This window comes from Larimichthys crocea, chromosome XXII, assembly GCF_000972845.2.
Source record: "Larimichthys crocea isolate SSNF chromosome XXII, L_crocea_2.0, whole genome shotgun sequence".
Taxonomy (NCBI): domain Eukaryota; kingdom Metazoa; phylum Chordata; class Actinopteri; family Sciaenidae; genus Larimichthys; species Larimichthys crocea.
The window spans coordinates 11,234,787-11,261,611 of record NC_040032.1 but is presented as its reverse complement, the minus strand read 5'-3'; the positions used below and the strand labels follow the sequence as shown (position 1 = coordinate 11,261,611).

The 26,825-nt window shown below is 42.0% G+C and overlaps 1 protein-coding gene across 5 annotated transcripts in view; it reads left to right on the top strand.

Moving 5' to 3' along the window:
• LOC104936227 (protein turtle homolog B) overlaps positions 1-26,825 on the top strand; it is a 103,466-nt gene that overhangs the window by 20,805 nt on the left and 55,836 nt on the right. For all 5 annotated transcript variants that reach the window (XM_027273710.1, XM_027273708.1, XM_027273709.1 and 2 more), the window contains exons 2-4: positions 6,094-6,285; positions 15,676-15,822; positions 24,520-24,671. In XM_027273710.1, coding sequence (XP_027129511.1) covers positions 6,094-6,285; positions 15,676-15,822; positions 24,520-24,671 — 491 coding nt within the window. The remainder of the gene's footprint in view (positions 1-6,093; positions 6,286-15,675; positions 15,823-24,519; positions 24,672-26,825) is intronic.

The following is a 26,825-nucleotide window of genomic DNA, read 5'->3' as shown; positions in this document are numbered from 1 at the left end:
AGTAACACTCTGAGTTTGTGCATTAAAGAAGTCTAACCCACATAGAATGCATATTGTAGTAAAGTTTAAACTGCTGCAAACAGGCTGAATTCCAGTGTAGTCCAAAGAAGTGTTGTTCTATCTCCCCTTTGCAGTGTATGTCCTCTTGGCTTAGTGGGCTGACTGCATGGCGACATTTAATAATGCCTCCATTAATTTCACGGGGCTGTCGTTTTATTAGCACCATCGGACAGTCCAACTTTTGAATAAAAGACTAAGCGCAGGTGCAAGAATAATCGGCTGTATGGTCATGCACTGACCTTGTGATAGTCATCAATAATTTATGTTGTATTGTGTAAAAATCTCATTTATTTGTCATTTTTGTTGGCACTTAGCAGAGCGGGCCAGTTGTCGCTGCTCGACATCGAGCCAGGGGGACCAGCTGAGACGGGAGCGAGGGAAGCTCGAGTTTATTCAGTGTTTTAAGTGCCAACACGAACCCTCAGCTGAGATAGTGGAGATGCTGGAGTGTGTCGTGTGTCGTATTGTGTATTTATTGCATCTAACCAAAAAAATTTTTTCCGGTCTTGTTTGTCACCTTGAATAAATATAGAAATGCAGTTTTCTGTGAGGCTTCAGATGAAAATATGCCCGTCTGTACGGTCACACATCCTCTGTTATGCTGTCATGTCACAGAGGAAGAACAGTTTATCTCTGACACCACAGGACCTGGAAACAAATATCATCTGTAAATCACACAGAATTTAAATTACAGTGCACGAACACACAAATATCATATGTAGATCATCTCTGTCTTCTCTTAGCAATGTGAGAGAATGATATAGAGAAGATTAAAACTGCCTATTGCATAATATTTAAAATGTGACTTGTGACTGCAATTCACAACGTTTCCATGTTATTTTAAAACTTTTCAAAATAAAACGTTCATCCAAATTCTTAACAAGAAATTATTTTAATTTCCTCATCATAATCTCAGCTTCTCTGTCAACCAATGATCATACTACCTACAGGAAAATAGCTCCACCTGTTACATTCCTGCATGCAACTAGGGATGTGACAAATCTGTACTGAAATGCCGCCATTTGAGATAAAATACGGCAAATTACGTACGTACCATATCTGCCTTGGATTATATTAAACTAACACCGAAGAGTGAACTGCATGACCCAACATTATCGGAAAGTACAAAAGCGTTTATTTAAAATGCCCTTAAAAACATCATTAATATGGAGATGGCTCTTGTTAACAATTCAGGACAGTCGACCGAGAACGACTTCAAATGCAGCATCTGTTGCTGATGTTCGGATACTGCGGAGTGCGGATGATTACAGTTATTTTGAACCAGCAGAACTTGCACAAAACAGTGATGGATTGTGGCACAGGTACGCTGGGATCTTACAAACTATCACCGCCGTACTGTACCTCGGCACGCTGTGTTCTTCGTCTCACTCTCTGCTGGTCGGGTTTTGTGAGAAAATATGTCAGTCCCAAAGCTGAAATAAAACTTTTGCCACATTCAGAGGTAAACAGACTGCGAGTTTTCCTTTTTTGTCATGTATTATACACGCTTTATGTCGCTTTACATTACAACTGAGCCCCACAAACTAGTCGCAGGTTGTCTAGCCAGTGGAAGTAAAAAGGAGAAAGAAGTTTTGTGGACAGTATATCCTGATTTATTTATTTATTTTCTGTAGATATTAAATAAAGTGAGCATTGTCGCAGTAGCTAGAGCTTGATCAAGGGGTCTGGTTCTTTGGTCCAAAGTTTCCCCATAAAACCACCAATCATCAGCTAATGACAATTTTTGCCATGTTGTCAGTCACTATATTTATCGTTGCTTATGGAATAACTGTCTTTCCATCAGTTTTCAATTTTTTAACTTGCACATTGCAGAACCTGAGCGCAACCTTTGGAAAACCTCAAGTGTTATCATAATAGCATCACTTTGTCTACGCGGCATTTGTTCGCTCGAGCTCAGTTAATTACGTCATCTCTGCGTGCCTTGTCTGCTGCAGCAGTTTAATAGAAGCCGACAGGAAAATTTGCGCCACCACCTGTTTGTCCCAGCGGCCCGAAGTCCTTGTAATCGCCGTACTCGATGATTTTCTGTAAATTCAGTCAGTTTGTATGGAAACCTGGCATATGGCTCCTTCGCTCACTTGTGGCATCTCCCCTGATTTCACCAATATTGCAGCATATTTTCATTCAGCCTGGTGGTGGCTTTTTCCAGCGTTACTCCTGGCGATAATCAGGAATACCCAGCAAACATAAACTCCCCTTTTCTTGCACCTTGCTGACACTCGTTGGTGCTCTGTGTGTGTGTGAGTGCAACACAGCGGTTATACCTTGCAATGTTGCCCTCCCCTGGGTCTTCTATTGTAAATGAGCTTAACCCTTATGGGTGGTGAGCAAATGTCTGCTTCTCCTCTCTGCCTCCCTCTCTCTCTCTCTCTCCGTCTCATGAGTTATAAACAGTGAAGTCATACCTTCCAACGGGCCTGTTTTTGTGCTATCTGCCATGATGTCACCAGCAGCCAATCAACACGTAGCACCGCTTGAGGTGGCGTGCGTGCGTGCGTGTGAGCGAGGAGATGGGGGTGGGGTGGGGGCGGTGGTGGTGGGGGGGGGTTCACCACTGGGAAAAGCACACTTGCTCAGTTATTATCTGGTTCTGCCAGCAAGCATGAGAGCACACATGCATCACATCACGATTCTGCGAGTTCCCTTTGATACACGCCGCCTCTCAGTGATGTAACGATGCTCTATATGCTACATAGGGGTGCTATATACTGTCTGCTGCGTGGCAATTATCAGCCTATTGTGATAATGATGTATTCTGAGATATTCCTTATTGTGTGATGTGTTTTACAAGGTCGATTGCAGTGTTATGCCGGTTTGGGGAAACACAGCTCTACTGGTATTTGTGGTGTTGGTGTTTTTATTCTATTAGCCTGACAATTAGGCCTAATTATAAGATAAACATCTTCCGTTTAGTGCAAAACCGAGACATATTGACCTTAGTTCAAGGTGACTGTGGACTGTTTCATGCTCTCCTGCTGCAGCCTTAATGTGTATTTGAAAGCTCGAGCCGTCAAGTCGAGACCGATAATGCAACAAGCACATTGTGGAAATTGCAAAATGGAGAAACATCAAGTGTTGGGATTGAGGCTCAGCTGAATGTCATCCTTTGAGTGTTTGTGCTTTTACCAAGCTGTATTTTCTGACCTTGTTCTTGCTGTTACAAACACACACAGTACCTCTGCTGAAGGAAATGTAGACTGCGATAGGCCAAAGCATTACCACCACCACCACCACCGATCCCGGAAGCTGTCGGCTATTGTCTGACAATGATTTAGCCTCTGGGGACGACGGCCCGTGATTCTGGACTCCCGGTGTAGCCAGCGGATATCTGGAAAACGGAAAACAGACCTGGGCCAAGACTTCCTCTGCAGTCTGATTAGTAACTTAATACGAAAGATAACTTGATATGCAAGTTATCTGCATGTGAATGCAAATAATTAAAAAAATCGTCCTCAAACGTGCATACCCGATGGCTTCAGAGATTGCATTACAGCAATGTGTCCTGCCACTTTTACTCTCCACACTGTAGCAACCAAAGCCAGAATGCTGGACAATCCTATAGATTCTGCATATAGATATTTGTTTATCTGGAAAATGGGTTTTATTGGCTCCATGTGAGGTTATGGAGGTATTTTCAGTGTCAGGCCTGTTTGGGTTAGTTTTGTTAGTCTCTCATTGTATGTGAAATTACCATTGGTTTGACTCCTGAAATATTTGTAAGTCAATACTGAAACATCTTTCTCTGGTTGTTCCAGCAGCTGCAAGCGCTAGTGAAACTGAATATTACATTTTTATTTTGCATTTGCATGTATGTCGCAAGTAACAGTCTTAATCTGGCAAATTAGGACTACCAGATTGGTCTACAACCTACCAACCTTTCATATAAGAACCTTTTTTTTAAATTTGGTGTTCAACGGCTACACTATTGGAGAATGTAAGAAGAATAACTGTTATTTATTTCTTTGATTGTTTGTCAAAGCCACATGGAACCACTGGAGAGGGGCTAGACCTCTGCTCTAGCTGGACGTCCTGCATCGGACATAATCATGCTACATTCATTCTTCAGTGTTGACATTGTTTCATTTACTTGAAAAGGTGAAAAGGTCCACTTTGTTCTGTCACTGAATATGGGAGTTTTTCATGCTGTTGCTACCATCAGTGTATGAATTTGCATGTGAAAAGTGCTTTGAGTGGTCGGTAGATCCAATAAGACCATTTATACCATTTACTGTGATAGTGTGGTGACCACAGGCAGCAGGCTTGCAGTAAAGATGACTTTGCATTGGAAAGAAGAGGATGACTGAGCCTTTTCTCAGCTTGGTTCATGTTGTCTTCACTCTCAACACTCTTGGCATTGGAAAACACGAGCAGCACAAGCTGCAATCCCCACGTGGTATCTCCATTTGTTGCCATTTTTTTGCCACAGTTATTTGCAGATGTAATAGATGAAGTCCTGTTTTACTTAAATGCAGGTAGTAAGCCACCATCTGCGTGCAGACGAACCTAGCTGCCTGCCTGACTTCCTTATAGGCCACAGAGGAACGAGCAGTGAGCACATCTGATTAGCCATATTGACTGGTAAAATGCTACCACACCGGGTTTCCGCTCATAAAGCCAAGCTAGATAGTAATTAGCCTTGGATCAATGTGGCCATTCAGCAACTCGGCCACAGACACACAGTTTCACTGGGATTGCTCCATCACTGAGCTAACAGAGTGAATTCCTCTTGTAAAAGGTCAAAGGTCCAAGTCTTATTGACCATCATCGGGTGCATTACTGTCACATCCACTCTGCCATGTTTTTGGCTGATGAGTTAGGTGAAAAAGATTCAGTTTGAGATGAATCACGTTCATGTGTCTGCAAGTGTTGTAATCTTGTTTTTTCCAAAGCGTTGGCCTCGGCTCCGTCTTGGATTCCTCAGTGGCAGTATTGCAGTCCTGAGTGATGTCTCATCATACACACTCGCATACTGAGTAAAACTATATTACTTTATAAAGATGCCCTCGCTTTATTTATTTCTAATCTGAACCATCTCTAATGTGCACTGGTGGAATCAGCCTACCAAACACCCGTGTTGTTTATTTCTAATCGACTAGAGATGCAAGCCTGTCGATGAAAGGTGAAGCCTGGAGTGACAACATTGGCTCAAAACATACAAGGCTCCCTCAAATGCTGGACTAAGGGCTTAAAGCAATCTTTGTTACTGAAAGACTAAATACTTTTTATTCCATTTCCACCAATAATTTGTGTTTTTAAGTATATACATTTAAAAGATGGACAAACTTAGGCTTATTGATGAAATCTTCGCTATGCAACAGCTGCCTGTGAACATTCAGTCCCAGTTTGGTGATCAGTATTTCCAAAGATACATGTGTTAAGGCAGATAAAAGCTGGCCTAACTTTGGCACATATTGGGTAGCAATATATGCCAAAGTTAGGACAGTTTCAGAAAGACAAGAACACCAGATCCAAGCATTTTTGCTCTGACGATATAGAAGCAAAGGTTTTTATTATTGATGAACATTAACTCCCCTAATTATCTTCTTTATAATCTAAAATAACCATCACCTAACAGAGAATAAGCTCTGTAAAAAGTGCTCCTAAAAGAATGGAACATAATCTTTTTGCTTTTGCTTTCTTGCTGAGAGATGGACGAGGAGATACCACTGTCATATCTGTCTCTTAATACAGTGAGCTGGTTAACTTAGCTTAGCCTGAAGACTGGAAACAAACTGTAGGACACAATCACCATTTATGTTTTATCTCGTTGGCTTTGTATTAACAAAAAGAAGTGTAAAACCAACAAATGCAGGATTATTTCTTGGAATAGTTTGGCATAGAGCCCCCTGCAAAACAGTGAATTGTCAGCAAGCTGTCTTCATGCTAAGCCAGTCAGCTAGATATTAAAGCATTGTTTTTCTTTTGCTTAATTATAATTAGTAGACATCAACAAAGGGCTTGGAGCCAGAACCTGCAGATAACCTTTGACCTGTCAATGCTTTTATACTCCAGGTGCCCACGGAGTGCGAGAGGAGCCCCAGTTTGTGACGGCACGTGCAGGAGAGAACGTCATCCTGGGATGCGACGTGTCCCACCCCCTGAACGGCCAGCCCTATGTGGTGGAGTGGTTCAAGTATGGAATGCCCATCCCCTTTTTCATCAACTTTCGCTTCTACCCTCCTCATGTGGACCCGGAATACGCAGGTAAGATGCCGAAAAGCGAGTGCCAGTGGGTAGGGGTGATAGCGGTTGATGTCTGATTTATCCATCTGTAATTTTGCATCTATTACAATGATAATAACAAAGGTTTCCTCAGTAGTGTAGCTAATTGTGAGTATTTTAGTCATGATATTTGATCTTAGTCACACTGCTTACAGAGGATCAAGCCGAGTCAGTTGCAGTTTGATTCATATAATCATATTTTTGGTGAAAGGGCTTAAACAAAGACATTAAACCGTCACCTTCGTGACAGTGCTGTCTTTGATCAGCCGAGTGCTTACCAGTTTGGCCCGTAACAAATATGTTTACTAACTAATGTCGACGGTTTTAATGAGATGATATTTCCTTTTGAGGCAGCAGCTCTTTCCACCTCAGATTAATGCGCTGTGCTCAAGGTGAAGTTTGTCGTGGAGGTGAAAGGGATTTTTTCCCCCCATGCCTGCTTTTGATTTCTTCCCCTCTGATCATTAAATTTCAGAAATAATCCCCTCTTTCTGGCTTGTGCTCAAGGTGAAGTTTGTCGTGGAGGTGAAAGGGATTTTTTCCGTCATAACAAATTAAATGTGACTTTCTCCAGTCTGTGTGACGGTGTGTGCACCAAGACTAAACTGTGTTTATGATGTAGAAGTGTCTTTTTGAATTCTCCCTAAATCAGTGAAACAGGTAGAAATAGTTTTCCAGGCTTTCGTAAATCTGTTGTCTGATCCATCACACAAATACAGCTTCAGACGACACAAAGAAAAACAATGAAAAACTCATTCACTCAGAAATGCAAACAAAATAACGAATACCACCAAAATATTGCATAATAATAAGCCATACTTATGTAACACTTTTTAAAAGACAGTTAAAAGGTAAGTGATTCCAAAGCCTAGGAAAAGTTTAGTCACCCTTGTGTTTTGAGTTTAGCCAGTTCAGGGATGCCGGGATCGGTCAGGATAAAGGATGAGAAAATGTACCAAGAAAATTTGGGGATAAAATATTTGCACTGACTCAACCTGTGATGAGTGTTAACCATCAATTATTGGATGTTATGAAGTCAGTTTGCAAGGCCACATCGTAGAAATGAAAAGTGGTGTCATCTATGTACAAAGGGACCCTAAAGGAGGCATTTAGATGGAAAGAAAGGACTAGACTGAGCACTGAGGCGCAGTCTAGTCCTTTCTTTCCATCTAAATGCTTGCTATAGGGTCCCTTCATACCCACGGTTCTCAAAGTGTGGGGCAATAGAGACGTGACCGGGAGGAAATATTTATTTTTTATGCCTATCTTTATCCAGATATCCCAACTCTCCCGGAAGTTCCGGGAGTCTCCCACATATTGATAGCAGCTCCCTGACGCCCGCAAATGGGATCCAATCTCCCGGAACTAGACTAGAGAGTGACTGTGTGTGTGTGTGTGTGTGTGTGTGTGACTATAAATGCAGCGTGTAAGAGCGAAGCATCGTCATAGCTGTGTTGCCGCTTATTAGACTGATCACCCCCCCTAGCACCATCCACAAATAAACTACAAAGAAACGCCTGTCTTAGAAAAGTCATGAACTTAAGAAGAGTGGATTTTTAAAATTCCCCTGCTGCTCATCTGCTCATCATCTTTATACAACAAAGATATTTTCACCCATAGCCATACTTTACGTCATTGCCATGGCAGACACTTTATCTTCACATGTGTTTCAAAGATAGCTGATTGGTTGGCCACCGTCTGCGTCGGATACAGGAAAAGTTTTCTTCTTTAATTGTCCTTTACATCCCACCTGGCCGGCTGCAGCAAGAAGATGAAGAATAGCTGAACGCGGTAGAAAATACAGAAGCTTTATATAATCTTTTTACATCCTCATTTACTTTGACTTCATTGATCAGTGAGCACAAACACCTGAAAGCGAAGCCTGCTGAGTCACAGAACCTATTCCCCGGTCCCTGAACACTGCAACAGTCACCACTAGTATTCTGTCATGAACCAAACAAAGTGTCGAGTTAGAAACAGGACCGGGCCCTCAAACCGAGGAGAACATAGTCAACCCTATTAATATTCACAACCTTTAGCTAAAGTACAACCAGAAAATGAGATTAGCAGCGTAAAAAATGTTGACTAAATGTGTCTGACACGTTGAAATAACAGCTGTGGCTTCCCTTACTTAAGCACTCCAACATTATGCATAACAAATAAGTTGAGCTCTGAATACTGATATGAAATATTTGATTCTCTCAGCTCTGTATTTTCCATAGTTAAGACTTAATGCACTGATATACCCCAACAGAACTGTTTATTGATAAAAGCCTGATCTTTGTGAAGATATTCGCTCCCTCAGAGGTTTTCTTAAGTAATTGCACATTATGTTTTGCTGTAACTGGTAAATTGGCTGCATTTAAATGGTGCTTTTCTACCTTTAAATGAACAAATCACTTTAGGATTTTGACTCTTATTCACAGATTCACACACCAGTGGTGGCGGATCTGCATTGCAATGCGTTTGCCTCCCGGTTGGCACCAACTTGGGGTTCATTGTCACGCTCAAGGACACTTTGACATGCATACCCAGACATACTGCAGCTATTTAATATGAATTACATACATTACATGAGGGACGATGCATAGCATTGTCTGCTGGTTGGTGTACATTTTACATTTTTCAGTCCTGAGACACATCACTGTCTTTAGCCTTCAGTGAGGCAATGTGTCACGTCTTTGTTTCACAGTCAAGCACTTAAATATCTGACGTTCCTTCGTCTGATGCAGACACCAAGCTCCCACTGTGCTTCAATGTGCCTATGATGTTACATCATGGAAAGAAGTCACGGGTCATGGGCAAAGCTGCTGAGACACAGACACTTACATTGTGCCCTCTTTAGATTGGGTTGATGTCGAGGGGGTTAATGCGTCGCGCCGACCACAGGGCCATGGTTTCCTAGACGTCCGCCTGCCCTTGGTTTCAAACAAGCTGTTGTTAGAGCAAAAGGGACAACACACATGAGAATAGAGGCAGACCAAATGTAAAACATTTTCATGAAAAGTATAGAGATGACACAGAGTGATAGTCGGGGAGGAAGGAAGCAATAGAAATTGTAGATGAAAGTGGAAATGGGCGGACAGAGGAAAAAAAAAATAGAGGCATAGCAGGAAGTGGTCCCAGATTACAATGTTGAATGTCGCCTATCATCATGGAAGATTTCCAAGCTGGTCCAGAAGAATAGTGACATTTTAAAATGACTTACCCCAGCGGACATTTTTCCTCAAGCTAATAAATCTGCTTCGCCCTTCTTCTGTCAAACGTATGCGGAATATTTTGGGGCTCAAATTTAAATCTAGCTCGCTTTGCTCTGAAACTGATATGTGAGAATCTGTGCGAGCTACACTTTCCATCGCCTTTTTTTTTTAACGAACACTGTCGCAGTCAGCGCAGTAACAAGTCAACGCACAGCAACAGAAGCGATGTCATGCGAAGTTGAAGATGCAGACCCAAGGCGGGTCCTCTTATGCCGGTAATGGGAAGTCATGAGCAGCCGGGCTCTGTGACAGACTGCCATGTGTTGACTGCAGGAAGCTGAGCGAGAGCGGAGGAACAGCTGGACTCGTGTCATATTTACTTCGGTGAACAAAAGCCCAGCTGACTGCTGCTTTCGCTGCCACACAGATTACTGTTCTTTTCACTTATGATATGGACGTCTTATTCAAGGTGTTTCCATATTTGCATCCTCCAGTTTTTTGCTACTGACGTGACAAGAAGAAGAAACAGTATAACTAATGGTGTAATTATAACACATGACCCTTTTACCTGGCAACAACACTGACACAGTAATTACTGAAAGCCAGAGGTTACAGGGGATTGTTGGCCTGTGACAAATTGCATCTCTTTCCTGAAGCATTCAATTGTCCCTGAGAAATAATCCTGTCTATAAATTGTGTGTAATTAGAAGATTTAACGTAGAAACATCTCTACAGTGCCTAATAAGAACATAACTGACACACTGTCACTGCTCCCCCGGGTAGAAAAGAGAAAGTATGGATCTAATTGGTGTATTCTATTCTAAGCGATAGTCGGTGTGATTTCTGTTCAGCGGTTGTGAAATCGGCTCCGTGTAGGCTTCCTCCTTCTCGCTGTAGTTTGAAATAATAATAAAGCCACGGCTGGATTGCATGACGATGACATCATTCATTCTTAAAATTCAAAAGGCTGGCACAAAGGCCAGTTTTGTTTAGAATGTACTCTGTTCAGCCACACTAAATCTATCTGCGTGACAGCTTTACTGTCTCTGAAATGGACTAAACGTTTTACAGTGGGGATTCCTGTAAACTGCTGCCACAGTGTAGTCAGCCTGTCCTGATGTCCTGTGCATCTGTGGCCTGTACAGTAAGATCCTGTGTACAGATGTCAGAAGGAAGAAAGTTAACATTTGTGAGCTATTTTGTCTACATATGCTAATTTTTATTCTCAAAGTGCTAGGAACTTATTCGCTTAGGATAGGTCTTCTCATTAGTAGTCCAAGTTGAGGAGTCATTGATTGGTCAGGAGTCTTAATTAGGATTCACAGAGCAGGAGAGGTAGGTGAAAGTATTAAAGAGGATAAAATATGGTGAAAAGTTTTGGAGATTTACTGAAGATGATGGCTGAGTAGAGTATAGAGTCGAACTTGAGGATACATCATATGGTTCAGGGAACATCTCCCGTTTAAAGCATCAGGCCTTCAGTTTTCATCAAAAGACATCAAAATACCCAAAACCCTGACATGAAGAGATGTGGTTCGATAGCGTTTTATTGAATCTGAATCCAGTTCCAGATCTGCATGTGGAATGCAAATCTTTTTAAATCCCTTATTTAATAATTTCAGGTAGTTTATCTGGTGGAGAACGAAGAGACCAACCTTTGGGTTTCCGCTGCATTCAAAAGGGTACAGGGTTTCACCAGATATGTAGTCACAGCTCTTTGACATTCATTAACCCCTGTCCTGAATCTTTTTTTAAATATTATTTTTTTTACTTTTGCTTCAATTGGAAACGGCATTTGCTCCTCACTGGGGGACTGTGCCCGAGCTGCAGAAGCTGTAGAAGTTAAGTAGTCTTTGAAGATGTCTGTAGAGTTTCAAAGGGTATCGGGAGAAATTTGCCTTCAGGGCTTTCTGGCAGAAAGGCTTTAGGGAGTCAGGTGAGGTGACCTAGTAGAGCAGAGGCACGGGACTTTGACCCAGGGGACTGAAGTTTGTGCCACAGTTTGGTCAGGTTAGGCAGTATTAAACACGGACATTATACTGTAGCTGCGACCTTGGCTTCTGCTGGCTCTGACCTCTGTCATCTTGGCAGTCCTGCCTCTGCTAATCTAAAGATGGGCAAAGACTTGGATCGTTGATGGATCCGAGGTGGGCTGAATGACACAAGCCACCTGTAACTGCACTGACCTGTTATTCAAAGCAGACTCAGTACAGTTGTCATGAAAAACTGTTTATTTCCGCTGTGAAGTTAAACATATTAACATGGGGACTTGTTCTGTAGCCAGCCTCAAGTGGCCGTTTGAGAAACTGCCGTTTTTGGCACTTCTGCATTGGCTTTACTTCAAGTTGCAGCATGCTTACAATGTTAACCACATGTTAGAAAGTCTTTCTGACACAAAACATTGAAGGCAAACTTCTCATGTGCTTCAGAACGAGGAAAATCTACTATCTATCTCAGAGAATTATTATTATGAATGAAAGATTTTATAAGGGAATCGTTGGCTATGGTGCCTACGAAAATCTGGATATTTTACTAACTTGGAACCAGCAACTGGAACCTTCACAAGTATTGTGTGTGTGTATCCAAAGCTTGATATAACTTACTGTGTCATTGCTATCCAAAAACTAGTAAAAAACACACCAATGAGCCACATTGTTGCACTGGGTGACATGTCCATGCGTTATGAATGAAGCCTTACTCTTAAAATGAATCTGGTAAGTGCACCAAAAACTAAACTCAGATATTTGTTCCAGTGCAAACAACATTAGTTTGACTATGACAACTTGGTTAACTTGCCCTAAAACTTCACAGTGAGATCTTTTCTCAAGCCAAGCTTTTGCTGCCAGACAAAGGAAACCTTAGTGACGTGAAAATGTGAGTAAAACTTGTATTTATCTGCTCCGAAGTAGCTTGACACGCTGTCAGAGGTGTGAAAATATATCCAGCTTCAGTGAACACCGCACAGAGTGAAACAAAAAAAGCATTTTTTTACACCACTGAGGCTGTTTCAGCTCAACACCGGAGATTTTCCGTGATTAATTGAGTAGGATGTGACTTTAGGGAGCACGGAGGTCATGCCAGCAACTAGAGGTAAACATAATGCACCTCATTATCAGGGTTGTGGTCTGTTACTCTGTGTGAGCTGTGCTTGCAGTATGTATTTCTGTTTACTGTATATAGATGCAGAAAGAAAACCTTTCCTCATTGTTACTCCAGATGCTCATTAAAAACGCCATAATTTTAAGTGCTGATCTAAAAAATCATGCTGCATATACAGACGTTTGCTTTGTCATTACTCAACCATTTATTTGGCAGAATGATTTGTTTGCAAGTACAACTGTAACCAAGCAAGATATCTTGGACTGGCCAGATGAAATGCTTCTTTCCTGTGACCTTTGACTGAAAACTTTGCTCTTATTCAAGAATAGGAATATACGGTATATAGACATAGAGAAGTTATAAGAAAAATAGAATAAGTAGTACGTAAAACGTGCACTATAAAATATGTTCATGAAACCTGAACTTTTGTCCTAATGTGTCTTCCACTGAGAGATCAGACACACTCATCAGAATGACACAATTTACCTCAAACGTTACACGACTCCTCCAAACACACACACTCTTTACGATGGTGGCAGGATCTCTGATATCCACACACACACACACACACACACACACACACACACACACACACACACACACACACACACACACACACACACACGCACACACAGCCCCCTATCATCACCTTCAGGCTTTTTATTCTTTTGGATCATCAAAGTAATCCAGGTGATTGTTGTTGCTTGCGCAGTGTGAACAGGAGCCGGCAGCAGCAGAAAAAAGCAGCAGGACTTCCCATGATGCTGATTTGACTAAATGTGAACAAATAGGCTGTAGGCTAAAAACAGACGGTCTGCGGGCCAGTACCCGCTTGCCAAATGGTCCAATCTGGCCCACCGATGACTCTACAGAATATGGAAACTGATGAATTACAGTTTTTCTATGAAATGCACCACATGCAAAGTGCTATGTTGACTTTGTAGATCCACAAATTATAATCCACATATAGTGAGTGGAAGATATTTGCAGTTTTCATTCTTTATAGTTATGGTGCGTATGGTTTGACTGGTCTGCTCCACTTGAGATCAAACTGTACCCAGCTGTAGATAGTTTAAAGTTCAATAATCAGACAGTCAGCAGGTTCATCCTCAATAATGTTTCCACTGTTACAGAGCTGGGTTTTTGTTTGCAGATATCAGATATCGAAGCCTTGACAGCAGATGGGAGACTTTTCACACGACACGTTGAACCAACCTCCACTACATATGACAAGCTCCACTTTTTAAAGCACCTACTCACCCGCGGTTCTCCCACACAAGTGTTGTGCCACCTACCTGACCCTATTCTCAGGACTGTGTGGGCATTGTAGCAAACAAACTGTCCTTCCTCACTCTTACTGGATCTATTTCGTCTGTTAGGACGGGACAATGTACACCTCTTATTAGTCCATATGACGTCACAAAGTTCTAATCAGCTAAAGTGATTGGCTGTGGGTGTGCTGGACCTTTTATGTATTTTTAGACTTGTTCTTGACTTGTTTTTTTTCCTCATTTCAACATAAATCATACTTTTATTTGATTCGTTTGGGTGTATATAGTTACATTTTAATGTCAGAATAAAACATTTAAACATAGTTTTACCTCACATATCGTGAATGTACAGCTGAAAGATTTTCAGTGTCTTCAGTCAAGTTTGAAATGTACTTTTCTTTCATTTCTTGTTAAATAAATCTGACACTGATTTACATAAACATTCACAAGCTTCATACCAACATCGCTGCAGGCAGAGTAAATGAAGCAGCACTGTGCCTTTTCACACAGTAAGTGATGGGCAGAATAGTAACCTTATGTTTATACAGACACACTCATGCATGATTTCTTGTTCATTAACTCTTATGCTTGCATACATCAAGTCCAAAAAGGACATCCAGTGCCGTTTGGACAGATTGTTTACCCTCAGAGAAGAGAAATGGACGTGGATTCAAAGGGCGGGTGGTGTGAGAACAAACACAGTAGTGGGTAATGAAGGATCCACAGATACTGTATACAGTGTATTAAATACATACCTCACACTCAGTCACACTCTCAGTTCCTTGCAGTCAGCCAAGAGAGGAGACAGACATGGTTGGAAGCTGGACTAATATAATCTGATATATAAATAGCCTAACCAGGACACACACACAAACACACACAAACACACACAGACTCGCAGGCTGGGGAACAAACATCACTTTGAATGTCTACCTTAAGTCACTGAGACAGAAACCGGTGCAGCTGATATATATTTACCTGGTGTGTCATGCTGCAGAGGGGATTTAGGAAGGCAAACAAAAAATTAGTCAGGAATACCCACAAAGTGGAGAGGACGGGAGGGGGCGAAAGAGCGGATTAATAAGGGATAGTCATGCTTTGATAACGCTGACGCTTTGAGCCCTCCTGTGCTCCCTTAAAGCCCTTTGTATAGCCCTTATTGCCAGTTGCCATCTGTTATGATCTAGTTGCCAGATTGCCCTGAGCAACATCATCAATCCCCCCTCCTCACCGCCTCACCGCCCCCTTCAGCTTTTGATCTGTAAAAGTAAAATGCAGCTATCCCCTGACTCGCACAGTCAAAAGCTGATATCTGTTCTGACGGATTGCGTCTCCCGTGCAACCCCGAAAGGCTCTTTCTGTTGTCATGCCGGCCACTTCCCACTCCTCAAAGGAAGTAATGACCCGTCCTTGCCTCTGTGCATCTCCAAAATAGACACACATGGAGATGAGGACACCTCTGCCGCACTGAGGCTTAAGTGACAGATTTCACTGCGAGATTTCCGCCGCGCTTCGTATCCCACTTTCATGTCCCGTTGCATATTAAACTCTGTTTAGAAATAGCTCTCATGCGCTGTGATGTTACCCCGAGACACCTACACGAACGCGGCACAGTGTGCATATTTATATCTGAACGCTTCAAGGGTTGATTTTCTCTTTAACATTCATCCGGCGTTTCTTTTCACCTCTCACCCGTTCCTTCTCTCCCTTCATTTCCTTCATTAAATTCATTCCCCTCCGTCCTTCTCACCTTTCTTTGTCCCTTTTCTGCTGACACCTCATCTCTGTCTCTGTCCAACCAGGCCGGGCCAGTCTGCACGGCAAGTCCTCCCTGCGGATAGAGAACGTGCGTTCGGACGACCAGGGCTGGTACGAGTGTAAGGTGCTGATGTTGGAGCAGCAGTATGACACCTTCCACAATGGCAGCTGGGTGCATCTAACCGTCAACGGTAAGTGCTGTCTGCATGCATTATTCACACCGCTCACTCTAAACATCAGACGTAGATGCAACATGAAGAGACAGCTCTTTTTCAGCGAACATCGGCGTGCAGACGCTGTCCAGTGACCGCAAGGTCGGAGGTTAAGTCCACAGTCATGTTGGCTGACTAACTAAAGAGGCCTGACTGCGGCCCCTGAGCAGCACAGCATGTTCTGTCACCGTTAATGTCTCTGGAGAAGCGCAGCAGACAAACCGAGTGTAAAATAAGTAATCCACACAAGTGTAAACACTCACAGGGCTCTCTCACATAAAAACTAAGAATATGTTCTCGCCTCCACTTGGCAGCTCAAGCATTCATCGAGACACTTAATCAGACAGCATATGATAACGCTAGTTGCTGTGGTAACAGACACACCAGATACGGTCCTGTACACCCCCCCACGTCCCCCCCGTCCCCTGTGGTCATGGCACATTAGCTCAGTTTCATCAGCGTTGCTCTTGTTCTGTTTGACTTCGCCTTGCCTCTGCTCTCTCTCTCTCTTTCCCAGAAATGTTTAAAGGCCCCTGGCCTCCTCCTCCTCTGCCTCTTTTCTGTCCTCACGTCTATCACTCCTCCGCTGTTTTTTTTAGCGTCTCGTTGCCACATCAGGCACGGCGCTTTAACCAGCTGTACGGTCAGCGGTGTTGTACAGGACACAGCCGACTGGGTTCCTTGTTCTGCCAAAATGTTTTGCCGGAGGTGTGCAAGAAAGGAATCCTTTTATTGTTTCTGTTGATTCTAACTGGACTAAAATAAGTCTGGAGATTTAAAGTCTGTTTTCAGAGATGTCAGACCAAAATAAATATGCATTTAGACATATCCCGAAATGCTTTTGAGCATCGCACTCTGCAGGTTCACGTTATCAGTCGAGTTATGAAACACGATTCCACTACAAAGCTTCACAAATTGGATGTACTGCACATCTTACTGTAATCTCTATGCCCTGTGGCGTTTGTTGAATAGGAAACGTGTTTAAGGGAGGAAATAGTTGTAAAATTAAAGACATTCTTTATTGAATTTGTGGCTGAGTTTCTAGTGTTACACTAAGAAGAAAAAACAAGATAAAGCTAGATGTCAGTGAAGGTGTGGGTGGGAGGTCAATATGAAAACGAGCTTGCACTATCCCCAAAAAAAATGAGAGCTTGCTTTCTTCATAAGTAGTATCCTCTGACATGGTTTGTGTTGTCGAACTGCCCACTGGAAAAACGCAACAGACAGACGAAGACTGATCTTTGCCGATCGGTGCAGTAAAATATCTGCATGCAGCCAGTTGGGATCACTCAGCAGTCAGTTAATAGCAGCCATGGTGGGCTAGTGTGCAGCCAGGAAAAAGCTTTGACAGAATCCTACTTGATCTGTAGATTTTAGCCATACTGAGGAGATAAAAGTTCACATGGAGGGCAGAAGGTGGCATGGGAGCCCCATGTATGACAGCAGCTGAGTGCTGTGTCCTGATTCACTGGAAAGCGAGGTTGCCGAAGCCATGGAGGATTTGCTCGGTGAAATGGAGGTTTCCTTTTGATGGAGAGACGTACAGCGGTGGAGCTGTGGCAGGGTCAGGGGACCAGGGCTCTGGGGAGTCCCTGCTGCTCTACTAATTGCTGATGTCATCCACATGAAGCTCCAACTCTCCTCCTCTCCTCTCAGCTGGCAGGAAGAAGCAGTTCAGACAGGTTGTCCAGCCTTTGATAGTGGCGGTAATGTGGCAGGTGTACTGTAGTATGTACAAGGCCAAATGATCTGTACCTGTGGTCATGGTGGAGTCACTGAAAGAAACGCACCACAGAGAGCTGTCTAAATGTTTTTGCCAGGACCATGTCAAAACTTAAAAGTGAAGAAGACACTTTTATCAAGTGGGAGAGGAACTTTTGGGAGTGATGGGAGCGTTGGTTGTTTGAAATGTGTTACATAAATAAAACTGTCTTGCTCTGCAGTCAGAGCAGATTTAGCTCGGGGAACTTGACGTATGTCGTGTTGGAAGTTGGAAGGAAAACAGGGTTGAAAGCATAAACTGCAGGAGTTAGCAGGCTAACGACAGCAGTCCCCAGACACTTTATTGTCATTGACTCACTGCAGCCACGCAGCCTTCTCTGCTGTTTGTGTTATTTCTATAAACCTGAAATTAACCGGTCAATATTTCCTGAATAAGAGTTGAGTCCTCCTCGTACTATCATGATTTCGAGTTCGGGGTGGAATCACTTCGACATAGTCTCCACGGTGTGACTGCACCGTCACTGTCGAGTGATCGCGTGAGTGACTAGAGCAAGAAAAGCCAGTCAGTCAAGAACAGTCGACAACGACTGCCTTTAAAAACAACTGTATGTGAAATCGTTTTAAGACATAAATGTGTAAGAAAATATTAGAAATGAGGCTGAAATGAGAGAAAACATGATGAGAAATTAGTTCCACGTTGATGTTAATGCAAATTATTCATCATGACTAATAGATGCATCTGCAGATCTCTTAAAAAAGAGCATTTTTAATTTGATCAGTTTTTATCTGTGTGCGATGTCCGATTGTAACCCAGTTACTTCAGCTTCTCCGAACCGTGAAGGAGAAACTATGGTGGCCGTGAAAAGCACCAAAGCACGTAAAGTGTGTTTTAGTTTGTCCTTTCTGGGCTTCTATAGAAAGATTGCAGTTCAGCATGGAGGACTTTTGTATGTAACGTAAGTCAGACAAATACAGACCTCTGTGGTCGTCACGTACGTGCACATTTTCTGACCGTAGAATTGAGAAGATGAATGGACAAACCTTGAAAACAAATAGCACTAGAACAGTTGTAAATAGACAAACAACAGTTCACCTAGATCAGAAATATATCGCCCAGTTTCACTGTGTGAAAGTTTCTGCAACCTGGTGTGGCCTCTACTGAATCTGGGCAGTGAGAGCCGGATAAGTCCCTCTGTTCAGTGATGAAGATGTGAGCAAAACTTTTACAATGTCTTCATCTCTTCCCGCTCTGCACGGTGGGTCAGATCTCCCTCACAACACAACCTTACAGCTTCCGTAAGTTTGTAAGCCAGGGGTTGCGTCATTGAGGGAGACATATTAAAGTTTGAGTGGAAATTCTGATGCAAAACCCATGAAAAAGATCTTATGATGTACATTCCCAGTTCTGGTTATTGATGACAAACTGGGACAAACTTGTGGTGCTATGTCTGGAGTCTTTAAAGTGTTGAAATGATTTCAAATATTTCATCTAAAGCTTCAAATTCACAGTTTTTGTCAATATGGTGACGATGCAGTGCTGGCAGGCTCAGCGCCTCTCGTCATCTGCATATTAATAATATGAGGGTGTTGAATGCTTAACTAGGTCTTCCAGCACCATATGTTTACGTGCGACTAATATTTTAAGAAAATGCAGTGACAGAATCTTTAAGGTTCAAGGCCCCTGCTCATACTCGTGCTGCATGAAGCTCCAGCAAAGCTTCTATTTATAGACCACCTCTCCCTATCATTGTCAAACATCAGTGGTTGTCAGTGATTACTCTGAGCACTTTAGCTCTCAGCCTTGTTGGCACTGAAGAAGTAAGTGATGCATATAGATTCCGGGTGAGACGTGTATATATAGATTGCATGTGAGAGTGCTACATCGCGCTGATGCTTTTCCTCCACAAATTGACACCTATGTTTCGTTCCTGTGAACTTATATCGCCCTCAAACTCTTTCCGGACAGAGTGTGAGTCGAGAACAGGTTGAGCAGGAGGAGAGGATGTGCCTGTAAGAGTGATGTAATTATTGTGCAAGCCATATGCTTGAATGAAATGAAACACCAGCTCAGTTTTTTGCAAGGAGTAAGGTTTAACTCGTAGTATTCTTCTATCTCAGGTCCAGTTTCTATTCTATAGTTGATGTATTAGTCTAAAATAGGTGTGAGGATGTATGGATGGATGAAGATCGCTGTAGTTTCACACACTTCCATGGACCCACTTTCTGGATTCTTGGGACATTTTTCTCCTCCTAAGATGATTTAGATTCCCACTGTTTTCCTCGCTTTCCCTCACAGTGCAGGCCCCAATTCAGCACGAGGTGATGTCAAAGAAGCAGGGTTCATATCTCCCAGGGTTAGTCTTCAACTGCTCCCCTTAAAATAGCTTCAGCACATCCTCCCGTGTGCTGCCGCAGAACTCTGCAGTGCCTGCATGCTGCACAACAGCTCTTCTTTCTTAGTTTCTGCTCAGTCTTCTGTCATTTTTCCTTTTTTTTCTCCTATGAGCTCACCAACACACACTTTTCCTTAGCATAGGTTGAGGTATTTAAGGGAAGCGTGGATAAAAATAGATTTATATCTGATCACTGTGAAGAAAGTTAGTGATGGGCTTTTGGATGTTTAAAAAAAATGTGGGACATCCCCCAATAAGTAAGAGAAAATGAAGGTATGACACAAGAGCCAGTCAATGACCCCGACCCAACCCACCAGTCGGCACCTTTATGCAATGTAGCAGCACTACTGTCAGGACTGAGCGCCGCTGCACTCTCCAAGGGGCTGATCCTGCTGCTGGGAGAAGCTAGACGCTGTCCAGAGCGCTCTATTTTCTTTCTCCCCCCCACCCACTCATGGCATTACAGTAGAGGGAAGATCTGGGCTAAATTAAGTGTTCCAAATTTGTTCTTTATTGTTGAATAGCAGCATAACAAGTAATGTCATTTTTGCTGTGCACATGTGATGCTGAAGATAATAAGGATGAAATGTTTTGACTAAAATGATTTTTTTTTTGTAAATGCAAAATAAATACATTGTAAACTAATGATAAAAATGACTATAGCCAAACACAAAGAGTAAACTGAATCTGACATACCAGCCAAAAATGAGACTAATGAAGCGTCCAAACCACCGAGACAAAATGCTGAGTTAAGAAAATGATTAACTACAAAATACACCTGCTGCAGATTTCTAAATACACAAATATTTTATCTACAGCTTTCATTACCATTTTGAACTTTGTGAAAAAGAAGTATTTCAAAGTTCAGTGAACCAAGAAAATACGAGGCTCTCCAAGTACCACCATTGTGACAGCCGTTAAAATACAGTAGCGTACTAATTACTGCGTAATCGGTCCCTTCAACTTACAGACAGATTACACAGGAGGCAGCTTTATCCCTAATACGATTATTTATTGTTCACTGAATGGACCCAGTTCAAGAACAAAAGATAATGTGGCGTAAGAAGGACTCTCCTGATCTGCATTTTTCCTCCTAATATTCTTCATTTAGAGCTGTGATTGCTCTGAATGAGGAGTCTTATTTTAATTAGTCTTGCCATTACATAATTAACTAATAATTAAATAATTGTAATTATAACGAATGTGTGTGCCACATACAGATATTCCAGGAAACCTACATTCTCAATATTTTAGGATAATACGTTTTTATTTGTACCACCAGAGGGAAGTTGCCATTTCATAGTTAGAACTGGCACCATATTCATTATGATGTGTGGTGATTATAGGTGCATTATGCTGGAATCACTGCACTTGTTTCATATTTGAGTGGCCCGATGTGATGCCGACTGCGGTGACACGGAACAAGCTGTCAGCGTGCTGTGCTGTGGAAAAACGCTCGCACCATGCCAGCAAAGCTTGAATGCTGGTTGGTCACAGCTCGGCTCAGCGTGAGTATTCCCAGGCCTATCAAAACACGGCCGGAGGGAATGGCAACATCTCTTTTACCATCTGCCAATCAAACATCAAGCATCTGCCAAATCACTTAAATGGTTTTTGATGAACAATAACAACAATAGAGAGACCGTGTAAAGTCAGGGACAGCAAATAGAAAAACATGCTCCACAAAATAACCAAATTTTAATTTGTTACATTAGTCATATTTAAATTGATAGACAACATACCATTTCACAGAACTGCTTTGTTAAAGCTGGCTTTCAATTATTGGGAGTCAAGTGTCCTTGAATGCACCACCGAGGAGAGTTTTTAAAAATAGTACCTAGCTCCCAGCTGCAGTTCACATGACAATAATGTAACTTAGGCAGCAGGAAAGGTGAAAAGATGTGAAGGCTCTTCAAAGTGATTTTCTTTGACTATAAAAACTAAGCAAAGTCACAATTTAAAGTATTTTATCATATTTCAATAAAACAATGACACAAGAGTTCAGCCATATTCTAATATTGTAATATAGATATGAATACATACCAATAAATCTCTGTTCTGCTGTCTAGTATGTCATTTTATGAATAAAATATATTGAGATTTGTACATTTAAACATCTTACACACCAGTCTTTGAAAGTTACACCCTTCACCCTTCAGCATCTGCAGATGATCCCACATAAGATGCACATTAAGCACTGCAGCTGAAGGTTATCATCAGGCTTGTTGCGTCTAACCAGGACCATCAAATAAAAATAAAGAATAAATAAAAAACATTTTAACTATGTGGAAATTTCAACACATCCGTCCTGTAAAAGTCTCAGAGAAGTTGCATGGTTGGAGAACTTGTATTGTCGCCCTCTCTGTGGCGTGGAATTAGCACTATGTCCGGGCTTATGGCTGCAGATGGAATGGCATTTTAGCAGAGAGGCTACAGGATTACACATGTAAGCAGATCAGCTCCAGTCCTAAGGTGATTAGATTGAGAATATCAAAACAGGAATTATGACTGAACAAAATCTACTGAATCGCTGACAATGATATCGACATGTGTGTGTGCATTGATTGGGTTTTGGTTTAGGTTAAATGGGCGTTTTTTGGGGAGTTAGAAAACGCAGCTTAAGTATGTTTTAGTCGCCAATTGTCTCGCATGATTATCCGCCATAATCTAGACAGCCTGTGAGCTAAAGAGGATTTAAAATAAAATAAAAATACACAAATGCGTGGTGCATCACTATCTATCACACAACTGAAGTTCAAAAGCCCTGAAAGGAATGGTGAAACATTTCTAGAGTTGTTTAGATTTAAATGTATTTAATTGATTTTTTTCCAACCTTCACTGTAATATGAGTATTTAATTTATGCAAAAACAATTCTGATTAGAAATGTAGATATTTGGATGTGAATCTGAATCATGCCCTTGAAGAAGAACAAAAGGTCCTTCTGTTTATTAAAAATAAATGCTGTTTGCTGCAGATGTCAGACCATGCATACTGGTCTACGCTGTCACTACAAATCTAAAATCGTGGACTCTCTAACACACGTGCACACACCGACCAGATGGCAAAGGCAACGCCAGGTGAAGGTTTACACACATGCATTATTGAGTAGCCTCTTGATAATTTGCTTTATCTTTCAGTCTTCTGCTATTATGTCCACTTGGCTGGTCCCTCAAAGGATGGATGCTGCTTGCAAGAACACACTTTTAAAGATTTCAGTGTCTCATCCTATAAAAAGAATAGCTCTTAAACATCTCATTAAAATTTTGCACAATGATTGAGATGTTTCACTGGTTTTAATTATGTTCCCCCAATCGCCTGGGTTGCTGCCTGGTGTTAATATTTCCTACGGCGGTGCAGCATTGCCTCAGCTAAGCTCCCTACATTTCTCTGTTCAGTCAAATTTCCTACTCCCCATCGTTCTTACATTTTAAGGCAATTTAAAACTCCTCCAGAGCATCTCATCACCTGGTAGAGCACTAGCTCCATGTACCAAAGCCGAGTGCAGCAGCCTGGGTTCGATTCCAAATTGTGCCCTCTGTGGGCCTGTGAATGTCATCCCCTTTTCCCTGACTATGTTGAGCTGTATCTTTCTAATAAAGGTGCAATAAAAAACTCCTTCAGCTAATAAACTTTAACATTTCCATGAGGACAGTGAAAACAAATGAGTGAAAAATCCACGATGATTGAGTTTATATTGCCGCTTTTTTTTTGCGAGGAGAGAAATACTTTATGCATCAGGAGACGAGACATGAAAAAAATGATGTAATGAAAACTTCAATAAACCAAAGTTGTGACAGTTCAGCAGATCTTCTTACAGTCTCCTGGCAACGATAATGAACCAGTATGTTAAATATAAACACATGATCTTATGTATGTTAATACAACATACAGTTATCAGTGTAGTTCTGTCTTCATTTGTTTTGTTCCCAATAAACAAGAGTAGAAGAAAATATCTGTTTTGAGCTCATAACTAGACTGAGGTGTTAAAGCAGATGCATCATTCTTAATATTTACCCACCTGTAACCAAAGAATTTGGTTATTAAATACAGTTGACCTGTGTCTTAACCTCTTAGTTGTCACTATTAGTTACTCGTAGTTAATGGTCATGGTACGGCATCCTGATCGCTCTGGGTTTGTGTCTCATGTTTTGGTTTTTCCGTTTTGCTGTGAGTCAAACCCGCACACTCTCGGGACAATGTACCAAGAAACAAATCAGGCACCATGCGCAGAGCAACGCACTGAATAAATCATTTAACCAATTGGGTATTGGTTCCATTTTTACAGGCGGTGTACTATGTTATTATGTTTTGAGAAGGATATATTGAGCGGATGTTATAACGTAGATCTGCAGTGGCTAAATTTATCTGCTGCAGAGGAATCTATGTACTCAGAGCTGCATTGTTTTTAGTAAGCTGTCACGGCTTTAGTAAGAGGTGTCATTGTCAGATGAGTGCAGTTGGTTGCTGATAACAGAATATAGAATCAGTCTTTGTAACTTTGTTCTTCCTTTTGAAACATGTTTCACGTTTTAAGCATCTCCTTATCCTTTGACTCCTCAGCTCCCCCGACGTTCACAGATACACCACCACAGTACGTAGAGGCCAAGGAAGGGGGTAGCATCACTTTGACCTGCACGGCCTTTGGCAACCCCAAACCATCGGTCAGCTGGCTGCGGGAAGGCAGCCTCATGGTCAGCAGTGCCAAGTATAAGGTATGTAATGTCTTCATGTGTCATCCGCTCATTGATCCTGTTATTCCTCTGGTATCTTAGGTTAGTTTTACAAAGGGACAGCTGAAAGGAAAAAGATGTTGTCCGAGAGAGGAGGGTAAACGGTGGGACTGAGAATGAGATGTCCCATGATTTGCGCTGGACAGCCTCACTGGTGGCAAGTGGAATAGTTTCCACCATCTGCAGTGCTAAGACAGAGCAGTTGCCGTACCATACTGAGATGCAGTTGGTGCAAAGATAGAAGTGTCTTTTTAATAGTCCTGTAAATAAAAAAGGCATTTGGGGTCTAACTTGGGTCAATCCAACAAAATGTGACATCTTCTATCAAAGTTGCCGTCCTTGAAGATTAATGTGAAAGGTTAAATTTTACTGTTCACCTCGTACTTTATAAAGCTTTGTGTGGTGTTCATGACCCCCGATAAACCCTCAAATTGGATCTTCTTCTGCTGACGTGTGACTTCACAATCTGACACAATTCAAGAGTTTTCAGCTAAACCTACAGGCAACTGAACATTCTCCTTTACCTCTTTTGTTATTATTATTTTTTATTCTTCTTAATCTTTTTCATATTACCACTCCTGTACACTGATGTGTCAAATCAAATTTGATTTGTGCAGTTCAATATCACAAAGTCCGTCTAAAGTGAAAATAAATGTGTTTTGAGTTTCAGACTAAAGAAGAAAGGGTTATTAACCTGTGTTTTGAGTTTCAGACTAAAGAAGAAAGGGTTATTAACCATCCAGCAAAATTTGAATGATTAAAAATAATGTTTATAAAATTAGGTGTCAAAATCAGGTAAAAATGGGCAGTGTTTTCAGCTCCAGGACTGTGGGGGCTTGTCTGCTGAACCACTGTCTGTCTCTCTGTGTCTGTCTCTCTGTGTCTGTCTCTCTGTGTCTGTCTCTCTGTGTCCAAACGTACATAAGCCATGTATCTCAGTGTAACGCCGTCTGTCGTCACTTTGCGGTTATTACTCAGGTGCGGTGTTTTGATGAAGCGAGATCTGACTACATATATTCCCTGTCATAGCCACAAGCTGCTGTTGCGTATAAGAGACGTCCCGTGTCCCGTTACCGGTGTATTTTCCTCTGGATTCCGCTCAGGAAACGAGAGCAGTCTAACGTTACATGCACTGACATTAGATAACACACATGAACATTTTTATACCGTTGCACTAAAGGGGGCCGGGTGGTCGCTGTCTCCTTTTAGAACTTCCCAAAAAATCCTGGACTGAAACTGGTGAAAAACAGTTTGAACGATAAATTACTGAAATGTGGAGTTAGAGGTTCAAATTCCTTTCACGTGTTTTCAGCAACTATTTTCCAACATATTTACTGTGTTTTGAAAGAAAACACAGACTTTAAGGGACTTCAGAGTCTGTACAACATCCCAAACTTTACATCCTTAGATCTGCGATCGAGATCATGAAAAACTATCCAAAAAGAAGCAGATATATCGGATATCTCTCTCCCCAGCAACACATTACATCTCCTCCTGAGGGATCCCTAGGTGTTCCCAGGCCAGATGGGCTATATAGTCCTTCCAAGTTCTGGGTCTGCCCAGGGGTCTCCTGCCAGCTGGACATGCCCAGAGCACCTCCACAGGAAGGCGCCGAGGAGGCATCCTAATCAGATACCGAACTACTTCAGTATCTGGCTCCTTTCGACGTGAAGGACCAGCAGCTTTCCTCAACCTATCAGATGCTCTGCGGAGGAAACTCCCTGCTACAACGTCATTACTGCCGAAGCTGCCTCAACCCACCAATCTATCTCACACTCCATTCCTGTCACTTGTGAAGAAGACCCTGTGATGCTTGATCGACTTCTCTTGGGGGCAGCAACACTATACAGATTGTAAACATGTGCTAAGAATGTGGATCCAGGAGGATGATAAGGAACATCCAGATGCTGCTGAACACCTAAGCCTAAGAGCCACGCAACCTTCTCTCCACCATGGAGACCTGGAGGATAAACTACACAAACACACACGAGGCGAAGCTCCAGCATGCCATTCACAGAGGTACACGAGGGATACAGGATGCATGAGAATAAATTGTATTTGCAGTTGGGATCTTTTAGTTTCAATCATCTTACTCTTCACATACTTACTATGACAGACTTTGCTTTTAGTTCCAGA